Below are 17,883 nucleotides of genomic sequence, written 5' to 3'. Positions count from 1 at the left end.
AAGGTTCCTTCCAATAAAGATGCCATGTTGACATGTCCCTTGGCCTAAATAATTACTTCTGTGATTTTAGAACTGAGGTTTATCATTAACCCAGTACTGTTACTATCACAAATCTTGGGTGATTGTTATTACATTTGGGTAAGTTGGAAGTCTCCTACAGCAGCATCACCTGGAAACTTGCACAGACACCTCCCTACTGAATCAGAGACTCTGAGGGTAGGGCTCAGCAATCTGTGTTTGAACAGATTAGCCCTCCAGGATAGTCTCATGTGTGAGATAGTTGAAAAACCACTGTCTTAGACAAACAGAATCCCACAGAAGTGAAGTGACTTGTCTACAGTGATCCAGTCTATCTCAGGAAAGAAACTGGCTCCCATGTCTCTCTGTCATCCTTTTTCTTTGTTAGGTCCAAATGACTTTCTGGAGCACATCACTTTCCCTTGGAAAGGGCAACTGTTCAAAATCTACCCTCAAGAAATTCTCACACATGTTTAATATTTAGGATTGTTTATTGAGCCTTGCTGGCAAACAATTGGACACAATGTAAATATCCACCAGGAGAGGGATGGCTAAATAAATATCACAGGTTTCAATGAGGGAGTTAAAAGGAATCTGTTACAGCTATGGAACAACATGGATTTATCTCTAATACATATTGTTAAATAGGAAAGCAAGTTGCCAAACGGTATAAAATGTGTGATTCAAGCTGAAAATTTAGGGGTTTTTCCCTTTCTCAATCTCTCTCTCTCTCTCTCCCTGTGTGTGTCTGTATTCTGAAAGGATAAAACTACCCAAAAAATAATAGTGTATACTCTAGAGAGGGGCCATGATGGGGATGCTGGGAAATGGAATTAGGGAAGCAGAAAGAAAGACTTTAGCCTAACATATAATATTTTAAAATTTTAGAGGAAATGGTATTCATACATTATTTTTGCAATTTGAAAATTAATTTCAAACATTAAGTAAAAATTGTTATGGTTTAATTACGATGGGCCCAAATCCTGGTCAAAGAATCCTGTATACTAGTTTGATTAATATCTCCTGCATCGAAGTAGAAATATCCCCAATCATATGGTGAAGAGTAGCAATCCTTTCCCTATTTTAAAATATCCCTTGAGGGACCCTATATCTGTATCAGTGACCACCCAGATTGTCTCCTCAGACACCCGAAATACAGGACAATTACCTGAACAATTAACTCCATATAAATAATTTTCTCTTATGTAGATAATGGAGGGAACTGAGCTATTTTGGCTTGGATAATTTGATAATTACCACCAATTGCCCATTTCCCTTCAGTGTGTATAAAAATCCAGATTTAGTTTACTAAGTTCTTTCTCATATTTACCATAGGGCCTTTTATTTTAATTTTTTTTTCCCTTCATGTTTGGCCTTTAAAAAAGACAGAACAGCTGGCCACCATCTGCTACCAAAAAAAAAAAAAAAAAAGTCATTATATCCGTTATATCCTTAAGAAGACTCTTCAAATTTGGACCTTGGGATAAAAAGTCACATTGATCTATGCTATTAGATTGTGGAAGTCCTGAGATTGTAAATTCTAATTCCGTAGTGCTCACTACAGCACTTGGCGCACACAATAGGCGCTTAATAAATGTTTCTGATGCTGTTGCTGCCTCCTCATATGCTCTAAATGGGAGACTTTCTAAAGAAGAAAAACAGAATTAGAGATTGAGGCTGAGTTTATTCACAAATTAATTTGTAATAGAAAGTTAAGCTTTAAACTGATCATTCTATTTCACAACTAGTAAAATTATGAATGTATTTTTTTCTGCCTGAATTCTACAGATTGATTTTGCAATGAATATTTGGATGTGTTCAACTGTGTCATTTATGTATTTTGAGGATGGGCTATGAAATCAGATTGACTCTCATTTCATATCCTGACTCTACCACAGACTACCTGTGTGACTTTAACCAGTTTCCTCATTTGCAAAAGTGGAATAATTTTATCTATTTGGGGGGCTAGTACCAGTAGTAAGTGAGATGTATATGTAAAGCACTAACAAGAAGCCTGCCTTAAGCAGATGGTCAATAAATGCTCCTCTCTCCTTTCTTCTCTTCCTTTCTTTGACAAAAATTTATTTTTCTCTTCCCCAACCCAAACGTCTATGAAAAAGCAGCTAGCAATTTTTCCTCTGAGTCATCCCTAAACCATGGTTTTCAGGGTTGGGCAGATATGCACTGTAAAGTGAATAGAACATGCTAGAACAGGAATGACTAAGAGGCCAACTGTGGGTCAGCTGATGGACTGGGCAGTGGTTTCTTAGAGCACCATATTGGAGGGAATTCCAAAGCCCCATCTGGGCTCTGGAGGAAACGTGCCTTGACTGAGGAGCAAGGTCTGCAGCTGGGGCTGGAGAGCAAAGTGGCGCCCATTTGCCGTCTCTGTGCCAGGAGGTTTCCTCGCATTCTCCTCCTCTTCCACCTTTTCTCTTTTTTGTCCATTATTTTCTTCATTCTGTCTTCTTTCTGTTGTTTCATTGTTATTATCCAACATAAGCTAGTCCCACTGAAATTTGTTTAAGGAATCGCCAAGCAGGGACATAGAGTTTTAATTCATCTACTGATTTTCATAGAATAAGCCGGGCAGCCAATTCAAAAGTCCAGGGTGGCAGTCTTCTCAACTGCACTGATACTGTCTAACATCTTCATAGCATCTTTCTTCGTGTTTTCCTTTATTATTTCTTCACATACTGTTTCCATAGCATGGCCACTGTTCCCTGTGTTTCTTTACTACATGGATTCCTCCCTATAACTGAATTAGCTCATGAGGCTGCCCACAGAGCAGACATTAAGGAAATTGGGAAAGACAGCCTGGGCTTATTACTGCTGCTACTCAGTATCTTTGGAGAGTAGTGTGATTGATATTACCTCTTGTATCCACTTTTCAAATCACCACTATAGATTTCAGTCTCAATCTGCAGAGCTATCAGCTACAAAAATGATTTTTCTGATACTTGAATAGATAAGAAACAGCTGTCAGCAGTGTGGGCTCTGTGAGAAAGGGAGGGTCTTAAAAGAATAAGTTTTGGGATTGTGAATCATCTATAGGCAAGTTGGGAGGGATCTTCAGGTCAGGCCAGGCCAAGTTGAATCCATACTGCACCCTAAGAATGGAGAGAGGTGGTCACAGAAATTCTCTTCAGTCCATAGTAACCTGGAGAGTTACTGATACTGTCACCTCCTTAGAGATGGGACCTTGGCAAAGCTACATCATCCCTCTGGCCTCAGTCTTCTCATCTGTGAAATGGGAAAGTTGGACCAGGCCATCTCTTAGAGTTTTTCAATGATATCTTAAAAGGTAGTTTTAGAATGCTTTTTGTTTATTGCACTAACCAAAGTTATAACAATGGTAATATAAGAGCTAAGGGAGAAAAGAAGTCATCCAAGGTCTCACCTACACAAAAGGCATCAACGCACACACAGTTGGGGAGCGGTGAGCAGCTCACTCTCTCAAAACAACAACAACAACAAAAGGGTAGGAATGACAGTATACAAGAACAGCAGTTGTTAGAGATTCCTCCCAGAGAATGCCACCACTCAATTGCTGCCCCTAGAAGCTAAATGCAGAGACTGTTCACATAAGCATGCAATATATTTTACTCACAATGCTGAAGCTGTCCATTATCCTCCCTAAGTATTATCTCTTACATGTCTCTCGCAACCACGTAAATCAATTTGCAGGAAACTGAGGACTCTGTTCACTTAGCTGCAGATATAGTAACTTATCTAAATAGCACATTAAGATCTATTTTATGTCAGGCTCTCACCTGTGTGGTTATAGGTGAAAAGAAAAAAAACCCAGGGATGTCCTGGGAGAGATAAGGCATGGCATCGCCATCCTAGCTGCTGGAGGATTTGTGTTTCCTTACTCACTGCTCACTACCCAGAGAAGAAAGTAGCAGCTTTATTTTTTGAAAATTGAAATTTGGATTTCAGTCTTTCTTGAGATGTCTGGATTCTTCTGTGATGCTGATTTTTCTCTCACCTCCTGTTCTGTGAGCCAGTACTAACCCTGGGGCTCTGTAAGAGAATATCAGGGACCCCGTCCTTATAGATAAAGTTTTCCCAGTGATAACTGATGACACTCAGTTCACTTTGCAAGAGCTAAAAGAATTTGTTCCATGCTTAAAACTGCAAACACATCTTTCCATGGCAATGGGATTAAAGGGTCCTCAATATCTTGCCTGCTTCCACTCAGGCACTTCTGCACTTTTTAATTCTTAAACTATAATCCTGAGGAAGAAGCTGTTGGCAAGGAGTAAGAAATGAGTGGGTTGTGAGGAACTGAAAGTATTTACTCAAGTTCATTCAGCCCCTTAGCCGTTCAGTCACTCCTTCATTCAATTAATAAACATTAGATATCTTTTCTGTGACAAGCATAATTAGTGCCTCTCCCATTACCATTCCCACTTCTTCCTAGCTAACTGAACACCAGTTTTTCTTTGGGTCACAATGCACCCAGCCCCAGACCTGTTCCCCACTTTCTAAGCCCCTCTTTGTAGCTAGGAATGGTCATGTGACTCAGTCCAGGCCAGTGAGAGGTTATGTGAAATGGTTTCTGGGAAAATCTTTTCTTTCCTAATAAAAGCTGGGCAAATGTGGCTGACTTAGCTATTCATCCTGCCCCTTCCCTTTCTTCCTGCCTTGAATGCAGACATAATGCCTGGAGAGGTAGCAGCGACCTTGTAACCATGAGACTATAAGCTAACCCATACACACTAAAGATGGTAAAAAGAAATGAAAGGAGGTCAGAAGATACACAGGCCCCTGATAACATCATTGAACAGCTAATATAACATTAAAAATAGCTTACCTCTCAATTTCTTTTTGTGAGAAACAAACAAACCAACAAATCTATTTGGCAATGGTTCTCAGTTTGGGCAATTTTGCTCCCCAGGGGACATTTGCCAATATCTGGAGACAATATTTATTGTCACAATTTCGGGTGGGGGGGTGTTGCTATTCGCATCTTAAAAGGTAGAAGCCAGGGATGCTGCTGTACGTCCTACAAGGCACAGGGATAGCTTTCCACAAGAAAGAAGTACCTGGTCCAAAATGTCAGCAGTGCTGAGACTGAGAAACTCTGGGTTAAGCCACTAAAAATATTTATTGTTTGTTATTCACAGTCAAATGCATTCCTAATTGATAGATTCCCTCATTTGAGAAGTACTAACCATACACCATGGGCCAGACACCATACCATACAAGGTGCTAGAGACACAAAAATAAGTAAGAAGTCAACGGTCAAAGTCCAAATATGAAAGACTTGAAAACAAAGGTCGACTCCAAAAATGTCTGGATGTCTAGAGTTGCTCCAGACAATCCGCTGGCAAAAGTATGTGGATCTCAAAGGATTGCTCTAGAATCCAAGAAAGTCAGTTGGTCAACTCTGGAGATGTCCTCAGTGAGGAGTTTTATGGGTCTTCTCTCTTAAGAGTATAAATTGAAATAGAAAGAAGGCTTTGCTAAGGGAGTATTAAATCATGGCAGGAATTCTGCAGTATAAAAGGGAAGAAGCAGCCTTCTTGAGCAAAGTAATTACTGAAGACTATTCTTAGAGTACAAATAGAGGCCAGGTGAGAGACCCTGACAAAGAAAAGTGACATCCAACACAGTCCTAGATAGGACAAGGCTATCATGACCCATACTGATAAAGAGAAAAGTGTCAAAAATGCAAGAAGATGAATTCAAACTGGGCCAGAATAGAGTATAAGTTTTTTCTAATCCCTTGGTGAAGTAGAGCTGGAAACTGTTTTCAGAAACCTGCTGTATAGTAGAGCGGTGGTTCAAAAGACAAAGATCCCAAAAAACAAAAAGCCAACTACGCTTAGGTTAACTTAGTAAACTGTATATAGTTCTCATTCCAGAGTTAACATTGTTATTGTCAACAGAACTTTTATTCTTCTTAGAAAATTCTAAATTAAAGATCTCCTCTAGCTACCCGGGTTGGGGTAGACCTTTTGGCACTGTTACAGTTGATTCCAGGGTATGTATTCGTCAGATAAGGGGTAATGAATGCCTATGGTCTTAGCCTATCCACCCTCTTCCTCTCCTTCCTTTAACAGAGCCCCTCAGACCATGGTTCACATGGGGCTGACTCCATGCCCTGGCACTTGACCAAAGACCCTGCCAATCATCCCCCTGGGCACAGTTCCTGGTATAAGCACCGGCACATGACCCAAGCTGGGACAACCAGAGAGTTCCTTGTATGGGAACTCTCAGGAACTTGCTTGCTGCTGATGTTGCTAAGCCTTTAGGATGCTTCCTACAGGAGCTTCCAGGGACCATCTTTGCCAACATGTGAGGAAGGACTGCCTAGCTGACAAGAAACTCAAAAGAGGGAAAGCAAAGCTGCTGAAAAGAAGACAGTGGCTTGGTAAAATTGCTTGATGTCCTGTATCCAGACATATCTTTGAACTTTCTAGTTATGTAAGCCAATATATCATCCCCTTTTAAATTTTGCTTCAATTCACTTCAGTTTCAGTCACTTGTTATTAAAAGATTCCTGACTAATACACCAAGTAAGCAGCCTGCTTTTAGAGGCTCTTGCCTTAATAGGTCATATGTTGTGCTATGTTAGGGAGCTCTAATCTAAAAGATTTTTTCGTTTCTGGAATGTGAGCTAAGAGGTGGGAAGATGAGAAAAGAGGCTAGTAAGGAGCCAGAGCAGAGAATCTCCCTTGTCCTATGAAGTCTGTCTCTTTCTAGAAAAAAAAAAAAATCAGCGTTTATTGTAGAGAGAAGGAAGGAAAGTTTGTTTAAATGTCACATTTTTAATGTACCAAACTCTAATAACAGCATTTTCAAGCTGGGTAGAGACTTTTTATTAACTTATTATTGTTTCTTACCTTTTCTTGATAGAGAGCTACTTATCACTTACCTGAAATCTTATGCTCTAACAATCTAGATCCTACTTTATAATGCAAATTAAACTTAACCTCAACAAAGCCAGCTCCATATTCTTGTCATGCACTTCAAAACTGCAAGGACTAAAGAGTCAGTCAGGAGATGGTAAAAGAACATAGTGATGAAGGGGAAGGAGTAAGAGTTTGATTCAATTCAATAAATATTTATTAAACACCTAATTTGTATCAGGGACAGTGCTGGACAGTACAGATACAAAGTTGGCTGCGAAATATCCCTGCCTCCCAGGTGGTTAATGTCAAGGTAAGAGAGTGGCAGCTAGTTTCTACCTCAATGTAGTAAGCGCTACTGATAAAGCGCATCAGGGGGGGTCCTAACTCAGCCTGGGAGAGCCAAGGAGGGTGTTGCAGGGAAGAAAATGCCTGTTCAAAGTCCTGAGGAATGAGCAGGGCTTAGCCAGGTTAAGTCAGCTGACTGAAAACTTGGAGAAGGGGGATTCAGGCACCAAAGCATGAGCACAACATGAGCAAAAGCAGGGAAGCATGGAATGACGTGGGGTGTTCATAGAACTCTTAAGTAGTTTGGTTTTTGCTGGAATGTGAACTGAGAGGTGGGAAGACGAGAAAGAAGAGACTGGAAAGGTGGGCAGGATCCAGACAGGGAGACTCCCCATATCAGGCAGAGGGGTTGACGCTCACCCAGTGAGGTCTGGATGGTCATTTCAATTAAGGATTTTAATCAAGGAAGCAACATGATTAGATGGGAATTTTAGGTAAACTGTACTCTGTGGCTCTTTGGAGAACAGAACAGGCATGAAGTCCATTTAGGAAGTTAAGTCAAGAGGGTGGACAAAAGAGCCTCAAAAGGTTTGGAATAGGTATTGATCAATGGGATAGAATTGAGAAGTCAGAAATAACTTATGACCAATTTATGGTCAACTGATTTTTAATAAGGATGCCAAGACAATCCAACAGGGGAAAGAATAGTCTTTTCAACAAATAGTGCTAGGAAAAACTCGATATCTATGAACAAATGAATTAAGTTGGACCTGTACTTCACACCATACATAAAGATAATTCAAAACGGACCACTGATCTAAATATAAGACCTAAAACTATAAAAGTCTTAGAAGAAAACATAGGAATAAAGCTTCATGACCTTGGATTAAGCATGGTTTCTTAGATATGACACCAAAAGCATTATTAACAAAAGAAAACACAGAAAAATTTGGCTTCATCAAAATTTTAAACTTTCATTCATGAAAAGATACCATCATGAAATTGAAAAGACAACCCACAGAATAAGAGAGAACATTTGCAAATCATATATCTGATAATGGGCTAGTATTCAGAATATATAAAAATCAATAATTAAATGGGTAAAGGATTTGAATAAACCTTTCTTCAAAGGAAATAATACAAATGACCAATAAGCACATGAAAAGCTGTTCAGATTAGATAGTGGTTATTGTTGCACAACTTGTGAATATACTAAAACCTTAGAACTGTGTACTTTAAAAGGGTGATTTTTATTATATGTGAATTATATCTCAAGCTGTTGCTATTATTATTATTGTTATTATTATTAAAAGGCCTTGGGAGAAGGGATGGGGGATTAATAAAGCCTTGGGAGAAGGGATCGGGAAATTCCCAAGGGAAACTTTTTGAGAAACTTAAGCAGGTAAAGTTGGCAGGACTTTTGATGAATTGCTTGAAGAAAGTGAGAAGACAGAGGTGACCCTAGATTTCTGGAGGAGAGGAAGTAGAGAAATAGAAGGGAGAAGAAGATGAAGGCGATACCAGGGCACATAGCTCTCATGCCATCATAAGAAGAAATGGAAGTTGCTGATGAAGGAGAAGAGGTAAGAGTTTCACTTTGTTCAACAGACACTGATTTAACAACTGTTATGAATTGGGTCCTGGGAGATGCAGTTCTCCCTCCTGTGAGCTCAACTGGGAGAGGTGGGCCTTTCTGGAAGACTCAGAGGCTAAGGCCCTGGAATCTGCATGCAATCTCTGAAAATCTTTAGGATGTGGGCTCTGTGTATTCCCGACTGCTTATCATGCAGATGATGAAACACCTTTTACAGAAATATTAGGTTACTTGCCAAATACTATATCCAAGAGGAGATGAGAACTCCGATCTCCTCACTAAATTATATTATTTACTACAAGAGTTTAATAAACAAACCATAAGACTTTGAACTGAATGTGCTGTGCTACCCTTTAGACATTGGCCAGAACACATCCCAATATGTGCAGTCATATGTGTGTATGCTAGTATAGACCTTCTGCCGGACCATACTTCAGAGCCCATTGACCACAAAGCCAATGAGTGTTCATAGTCATTTTCTGTGATGTCTCAACAGCATGACTTCCAGGAGGTTTCAGCCGCTGCCCAGCACTGTCAGGTGGCCCTTCTCATGCCTACCTGAGACTAGATAGATGAATGCTTCCAATCCACCTGGCCCCATTGATGAGAGGGTGTTGGAAGTAACCCTTTCTCTGAAGGCTCCATGAATGGAAAATAGGAAGGGCACTTCTAAGTCATTTTGCCAGAAAATTCAAGGATGATGGGGCAAAGAAATGTTTTAGGTTTGGCCATGTCTGCAGACTTGGGTGACTTGGGGAAGTCCTTCTGCATTTGGGAACCCGACAACATAATCCTCAAAACACTGCCTTTCAGGTGTGCACGTCAGGCTTCAGTCCTGAGTGCCAGAAAATACAAAAAGGTAAAGAGTAACATTAAACAAGTCTTTATCTTTTATTTACCACCACCTGATAAGCCCTGCCTTTGATTGTTTTGTCTGCATATTTCCTGCTAAGAGTTTACAAAACAGCACTCCTGAACAGGAAGATAAGAGGCGCACCTATTTGTTGAATAACATCAAGGGGGGAAACTGCTAACTCATCCATTTTGTTGTTAAGTTGCTCAAAAGGATCAAAATACCAATTAACTTGCTGGCTCAGAAATCTTTGATACCCTCAGATTTACTGACATTTTGAAACTCTTGTTCATACTTGCCTACTGGCTTTCTGATTACGAACAAAGAAGTGCCAATCTGTTTAGCATTTGACCTGTTTTCTTAAATATTTTTATGTATTCAACACTTAGTGGCTAAAAATATTTGACTAGTCACATTCATGAGCTAAAATAATCTTTTTTTGTTTGTTTGTTCCACCTCCAAATTTAAGAGGGAAAAAGAGGCTCAAAGACACTTCATTTTAAAAAGCCATTTCGTTCTTATTTTTAATTTAAAAGCTCTCATTGCAAGGAACTTTTTTTTGCCCTTTTGTCTCCACGGAATTTAGTGGCGTTGGGAAGACCTGCCATATTAGGATCCATTCTTCCCTGAGGAAAAAATGGAAAAATGACCTTGGGCATGAGTTTCAGAATGGTGGTAAAAAGAAACAGATTTTACAATGAATCTAAATTTCCCTCTCTGGATATCCTCAGACAGTAGTGTTCCTCAGAGATGGTTTTTTGTTATTCTTGTTCCTTATTTCTTCACGGAAAGTTTTGTGAAAATTCTACCTGTAATCATATGCATGTGTAAGGCATACCTATGGCAGCTGTTCAGAAAAGAGCAGCATTTCACTCTTAGGTAAAGGCAGTTTCTGGGTTTAGAAAGCTCTACAGCAATTTTTGCAATAAACATTTACTGAATGCAGTAGGCCGAGGAGATTAAAAGTGTGGCTGCTATAGCCAGACTGCCTGGGTTCAAATTTTGGCTCAACCATTTACTAGCATGGGATCTTGGTAAAATCATTTAATTTCCTTCTGTGCTTCAATTTCCTCAACTGTAAAATGGGGATAATAATAAAGCCTAGCTTACAGGGCGGTTGTATGGATCAAAGGAGATTATATATTTGGGACAGTTTAGGTGCTATGTAGATGTTAGCTATCATATTATATCGTGCCAGATGCTGGGAGAGGGTGGATGCCTGGGTGCATTTACATTTGCCAGAATCTTGACCCATTTATGGAGGGATACTTTTGTCATAGCAATTAAATACCTGGAGATTTTGAAACCTAAGGATATATAACAGATAAATATCTTCGGATATTTTTATTTTTCAAATGTGATCAGGAGGGAGCTTAACCTGTCCTCCAGATGACTGTATAATTTAGTTGGAGCACAAGAGAAACACAACACTTAGGCAAGTAAATGCTAGCTGGTAACTAGCCAATTACATGTTTGGAGGCAAGTGGGCAGGAGGAGTGATCCCAGGGGACAGAATGGCCTTGGCAGAGCTGTGTTTAACATAATGTATTTCCCAAGATACCAGACTGACCTTTTCACAAACTCTTCGAAGAGGATACGGTGGGAATAACCCTGCTGGCGGATGCTGACCGTCTCTAGGATGCCTGTGGAGCGGAGCTGGGCCCGCACTCTGTCTCGGGTGAACTTCAGTGCCTCTCGGTCATCGTTGGGCTTGATGCAGCGTACAAAGTGGGGCTGTCCCACCACCATTTTGGAGAGCAGATCCATCAGAGAATACTACCAGGGAGAAAAACACACATGAAATGAGGTTACCACAAACATAATAGATAATTATGACACAGGCCTGCTGGGCCTCCAGGGCAGTTTGTTGGCTTGTAAACAACTCATGGAACCTTTGAGGCTACACAAGAATCCAGCAAAAAGAAATAACAACATAAGTTCTGATGAGTACTTATCACTGCCCACAGATTCAAAAGTATTCTTTAAACATCACCTGGTGCCAAGCAATACCCCATTTGGCAGAAACTCAGCCGTCTAAGAACTTGCTTAGGTTACCTTGTAACTCCATCACCAGAACTAGCTTGTCTCTGGTATGCCAAGGTGATGTTCATAAACTGTATCCATAATTTAAAATATCCAGCTTTGGCTCCCTAACTCAGAGGTTAGAGCACTGGTCTCATAAAATGTCCAGCTTTCAGGAAAGGGGTCAGTTGCTTCTTCAACCTAACAATCACCAGAAAGTCTAAGCAACTCTTACCAATGTCATTGTTAATAAGGCAGAGGAAAAACAAGAAAAATAAAGAGGGCAAAGAAAACAAGAAAATCAGAGGGGAAACAGAGATTATAATGAAGATGAACTAACATACACCGAGTGTCTGGCATGGGGCTCTCGCAGAGAGAGCGCACCTGGAAAGGCTGAGTGGTGCTCGCTGCTCCTCTTTTGGACATGCCTTCAGGGGCAATTACAAGCCACACGTAACATCAGTCCCATTATTGCATAATCCTACCTCCTACTAATCCAATACATGGTTACCTAGCTTGGCAACGTGCCTTTTTTTAGCATTTGGGGACCAGTATTTTGAGGACACCCAACTGGCTGTTATGGATATATTTCTGAAAATTGTAAGCCAGAGGCTTCTTCTTCTGAAAGAGGGACTCTAGGATCTTGAGGATGACCTCACAGAGTCAATCAGAGCCTCCAAATCCCATGGGATACACACACACACACACGCACACACACACGCACACACACACGCTAGGAGGATATAGTCAAGCCACTAAAGGGACATGATCAGGGTAGGTCTCAGATAAGAAATAAGTGGCAATTAGAAATGTCCAACCATGAGGGACGAAGCAGGGGCTGAAAACCCACCTGTTGGAGAAGGGATCACTGCACAGATGGAGTGCTAGACCCAAAGTCCTCTAGGCCCTTACAATCCATCCCCTGAGGCCAATTCTAGTCTGCCTCTAAAGCACAGCTGGATAAGTCAGACTTCTTAGCTTTACATCTTTCTTGAACCTGCTAGCTTTTGGTGGAACCTTCTTTGCATGGTGCTGGCTCCCAGGCCCTACCCTTCAGCCTGCCTGGCAACTCCAGCTCATGATCCACTGACTTACCATTCCTGCCAAATCCCTTCCTGGGGCCAACCCCACCTTACAACCTTATTTCGTTGTCCCTGAGTTCAGCAGTTCTGTCTTTGGCTTAACAGCATGTCCATCATGAAGCTGCCTGGACCTCAGCTCCCAGTAGTCAATGATCTAAAAGGGACTTCCAACCCCAATGCTTCATAATTTGAAGATAAACAAATCTGTTCAAATTAGTACAAAGTGACAGTGCCTTATCTTTCCTATCTAATGTGCATTTGACAGAGTCCCTCTAGAGACGACGGCTTTACTCGAAGGCGTCATTTCACCAGATGAAACATGAGGAATTGCGGTAACAGAGATGGGAAATAATTGGGCTCAGGCAAATGGGTCTTGCAATGGGTCAATTCAATCCAGGAAAAGAAAGTTGAAGCTAAGACATAGCCTCTCATGAACTTGATAAACCACTTTCTGGAATTGTATTAACTACTTTACTTCTCAGTAAATATGCTGGAAAAGTGGCTGACTCCAGTAGTTTTAAGGCCAAGAAGCAGCTGAAATGCTAACAGGATCAGGACATTCAATGGACAGGGCTATGTGCCAGTGGCGGAGAGGGCCTCTGTAGACACGTGAGGGCTCATCTGGTCTTTCTGAGATCAGAGAACACTGTACTCAGAGGGGGCACCCCGTTGTAATTTTCCTTTCCCTACACCACCACCTTTCTTAACTGACTCTTGAGCTCTGCTCTTATTTCAGTGACTCTGTGGGATCTGGGCCTCTTGTGGGAAGGGTTGGCAAGTCCTTTCTGGAAACAGGCAGAATAGAGATCAAGAAGACTCCATACCCGGAAGTAAGAAGCCATGGTCTGCCCCTTCATGTTGGTGGTTTCTTCCGGATGCCGTATCACCTCCAGAGTGTCCACCTGGAACACAGGCAGAGGCGAGTGGTTTGAGGATACAGACAATGTATTTTCCCCAAATCTGAAAGGTTATTTGGTCAAATATCTGAGGGGCCTTGATGTTTAGGACACAACTGTACATACCATGGGGGAGGAGTTTAAAGACATCTAAAAGAAATACAGAATTTGCACTGTTCTACTCTCTTGACAATGACCACACTCTGTGACATACTATATGGTCTCAGTACAAACCCCCATCAGTGTTATTTATGTATTTCTCCATGCTCTAATGGGCCACTATTAAGTTCTCCAATAATGCCACACGAGACCAAATTATTTCTTAAAAGAAAACTGGGCAAAACCCATGAGGCTGGGCGATTACAAAGCCCCGGTTGCACCACAGGGCACTAGGGGAGCCCTTTCGCCTTCCGGCCATCAGACACTAACCCTGCCACACCCCTCCTGCCGCCCACAGTTACCACGTGCTCACTGCGGACCAGAGCTTGGGATACACCTGTTCCCAATCATCTGTCCCAACTACCTGGGCCGACTGGAAGGAATTTAGAATGAAAACAACTGTAGCAAACAGTTGTGGCACCCTGTGTTCCATCATTTTATCTCAACAATAAAATCCCTGCTCCCGCACACACAAAGCTATTTGGTTTGCAGAGCACATGAGCGGCGTTTCAGCACCAGCCTCCTCTGTGGCAGCCTCCCATCTGCTCGGAACAGGTGGCAAGGGTATGAAGCACAGACATTTGAACTGCAAGATGCTGCTGTCAACACGTGTGTTCCACTCAGTGGACTGCTGTCCAGGCAGCCACCTCCCCACGGGGTGAGAATGTCTGCAGCCTTGTTCAACAACAGTGAGAAGTGGGTGCTAGAAGGGACGGGGCCATGGGGAGGTGGTTGAATAATGAGGCTTACCTCGAGGGGCATTTAGGAGACTGCGTGCAAAATGGAAGAAAAGGCTTCAACTGGCTTGGATAAAGAAAACAGGTCTGTTTAAGAAGGGGAATAAATGTGGAGCTAAGTTTTCAAAAACTAGAAAAGCAACCTAAATAGTGAGCAGGAATATAAGGGTAACTCTGAGAGAAGTGATGTCAGGGGTCGGGGGGCGGGGGGCGGTGCGCGGGGCAGCTTGCATTCTCTAGGCTGCAGATTGGATCTGTTCCCAAGGCCATCATTTCATCTGGATGCAGCTGAAGCAATGGTACAACTGCCTGTAGGTCTGACTTTTTAATTTTTTTAATGAGAAAGGAGGAAATGAAAGCTCTGTGTTGAGAAGGAAGGCTGGTCTCATAGAGAAAAGAGAAAAACACAAACACAACCACCCCACCTGCAGAGGTCCTATGGCGTTATCTGCAGGGACCACATGGAAGGTTTCTTCCCCATCTCACCCCCACTTGGAGGACAGAGCTCAGCACTGGTGAGGTTTGGGGAAAGCTAGTTAGGACTGAAGAAAGAAAGATCTTGGCTAGGGTCTGCCTTCGGCCAAATTGTAAATTCTGAGAGTTTTCCTAAACATTCTTTCTCCCCACCTGACCTTCATGTGCACACAACTTTTGGGAATTTCCCACTATTTCTTTTATTCAGAGATCCTCCCTGAAGAACCACAGCTTGCTTTGAACGCTGCTTTTCCTCCTTCCTTTCCCTCCCTTTTCATTCAAATTAGCCAGCGAGTGCCAGCCTCTCAAGCTCTAATTCACTGTGAAAGGGCAGCTGAAAAGCTCATCCATATTTCTCTTACTAGTAGCATTTACCTGTTACCCTTCCTCAGAACATACAGTGGACCCTTGGCATTTGAGAATTTAACAGTTTAGTGATCAGAAAAATCTTTGATGTATATTAATTCTGCTACGACATAATTTAAAAAGTGTGATATGTATTGTTTTCAAGATCAGTACCCATCCCCTGCAGCAAACTGGAAAAATACAGAACGAAGCACCAATTTGCAATCCAAGTTATAGGGCTGGTGGGCTCCTGTAGCCACCCAGCACGACTTTAGCTCCGTCCTTATACTCACATACAGAGTAACTCTTGTAAAGTAAGTAAAAACCTATTCTGTGTTATATATAACTTAGAAATGTTAATGCTTGTCTACAGTTCATCACCTACATATTTAGTACTATATTTTAAAGAATAAATAATATACTATTGGGGTACCTTCTAATTTAAGAATTTGGAAAGGTCTTGGGTTGGTCAAGGGTCTCTTGCATATTTGCATAGTCATGAAGCTCTCCTGTGCACGGAGTAGATCTAAAAGAGGGAATTTCACTTCGGACAAGGGACATACCAGAAGTTGCCTCTCTTTTCCTATCAAAGTAGGAGACCTCTGTCTGCACTGGGCCTGCCATGAACTCCACAGAATTCAAAAAAACTCGAAAAAAAAAAAAAAAAAGAGACGAGAAGGTTGTTGTCTAACCTAAGAGCTTGTCTTTCTGAACTAATTTAGTTAATGGTAGCCTCATTTAATTAAAAAAAAAAAAAGTCTCTTAGAAACAATCCAGAAAGTAGGTTCTATTGAGGTCATCATCTAACAAATAGTTCTTTCCAAAGGTGGGGATCTCACAACAAAAAACCAGCCCTCTCCATAGCATCTTATAAGTTTTTACCTCAGATAGGAGGAAAAGAGACAGGAAAGGCTTCCTAGGCTCAGGGGGTATGTGCTACAGGGCACAGGGTTTGGAACTGGACACACCTGCTTCAAATTCTGGCTCCTCCGCTTAATAGCTGTATGGACTTGGACTTCTTAGTTAACTTCCCAAAGTCTGTGTTATTTAAAAACCACTGCCTTGCACACACACAAGAGGCCAGTCAGTTCCCCTTCCTTCATTACCGTGTTTGATTCAGTCTTAGCTTAGTGATCAGTACTAAGGATGCAGGGTTTTGTTCCATGGAATAAGGTGAGTACTAGCTCCCATGCAACACAGCAAGGACATCTTTTTATTTATTGGCAGAGAAAATATTTCCAATGAAAACAATTTCAAAATGATCAGTAGAACTGATATTTTGGATAAAAACATTGTCTTTCTAACCCAGTATACCCTTCTTCTACACCACCAATTGCTACAACAGTGTAAGCCAACTGGAGCTAAGCAAGCTTGTTGTTTGCCCACGTGACAAATGTCCTACCCCATTCCTTGTGAGCGGTGCTGGTTAGCCTTCAAAGTAGTCATGAGTAAGCTTTACAAATTGTGGTACAGACCCCAAGCCCACAGGAAATGAGCAAGCTTCTGTATACATATGGACTACACACATGGAATTTTAGATGGTTATCAAAATGTGAGTAATAAAACATTTACTGTTTCCGATGTGAAATCACTATGCTAAACACTTTGCCTACACTATGTCAATGAATTCTCAAAAGGACCCTATGAGGTAAACACTATTATCACTCCTATTCTACATATAAAGAAGTTAAGGCTCAAAGATTTTAGGTAAATTTCCCAGAGTCCTGCAGCTAGTAACTGGCCATGCCTAGATCTGAACCCAGTTCTGATTCCAAAACCTACTCCTTAAACATTACATACTGCCTTTCTATGTGGTTTGTTACAACTTATAGAATCGGTCTGAAAGCATGGTATTATTAAAAAGATTTGCCTCATCTGTCAACTAAATTTACTTTAGGATAAAGACACAGACTCCAAAAAGTCTCACAAACCATCTAGATCTCAGCAATAAATGAAAAACTGAAGGATTTCTTTTCCCCCTTGGTCTCCGTAAGTACCTACTATCTGCATCCCAAAACCTCAGAAGTATTTATATTTAGGTTCTTGACAAGGCCTTTGGTCAAGAACTCTTACTGCTATCAAGTGATCCATCCCTCTCTCAAGGAAACAGTCCCTATGGCATCACTCCCCTCAAAAGTCTCCACAGCACTGAATGAGGAAGCAAGGCTGGCCTCGACACCGGCCCAGTGTGAGGGTGCTGAATGTGGTGGAGGTCAGCTTTCTGCAAGGCCACCTCTGCTATTTCATCTTGGAGAAGGCAGAGAGGAACTGATGGAGTTTTTTTATTGCTGTTGTTACCCTTCATATTTTCTGATGCCTTAATTAGAACTTTCAGCTCATATTCTTTCCTAGGGACAATAAATCTCTAGTCATTTTCATCTCACCTATATTTATTATAGTGATGTAAATATACTCCACACACTCGAGGGCACACTTCTCATGTAGGCAGGGCAGGGAGGGAGATAACAACATGCTGATACCGAATGTGGAAGGCAGGGGGACAGGTCCTGGCAGAGTCCAGCAGTCAAAAAATCAAACTGAGGAAAGGAGGGGAA

The 17,883-nt window shown here is 41.4% G+C and overlaps 1 protein-coding gene across 1 annotated transcript in view; it reads right to left on the bottom strand.

The window, feature by feature from the left end:
• MYO3B (myosin IIIB) overlaps positions 1-17,883 on the bottom strand; it is a 375,922-nt gene that overhangs the window by 133,074 nt on the left and 224,965 nt on the right. The window contains 2 exon segments of the mRNA XM_036857648.1: positions 11,184-11,389; positions 13,542-13,619. Coding sequence (XP_036713543.1) covers positions 11,184-11,389; positions 13,542-13,619 — 284 coding nt within the window.

This window comes from Balaenoptera musculus, chromosome 7 (genome assembly GCF_009873245.2).
Source record: "Balaenoptera musculus isolate JJ_BM4_2016_0621 chromosome 7, mBalMus1.pri.v3, whole genome shotgun sequence".
Taxonomy (NCBI): domain Eukaryota; kingdom Metazoa; phylum Chordata; class Mammalia; order Artiodactyla; family Balaenopteridae; genus Balaenoptera; species Balaenoptera musculus.
Note: the sequence above shows the minus strand (reverse complement) of the source record. Positions and strands in the feature narration are given on the sequence as shown.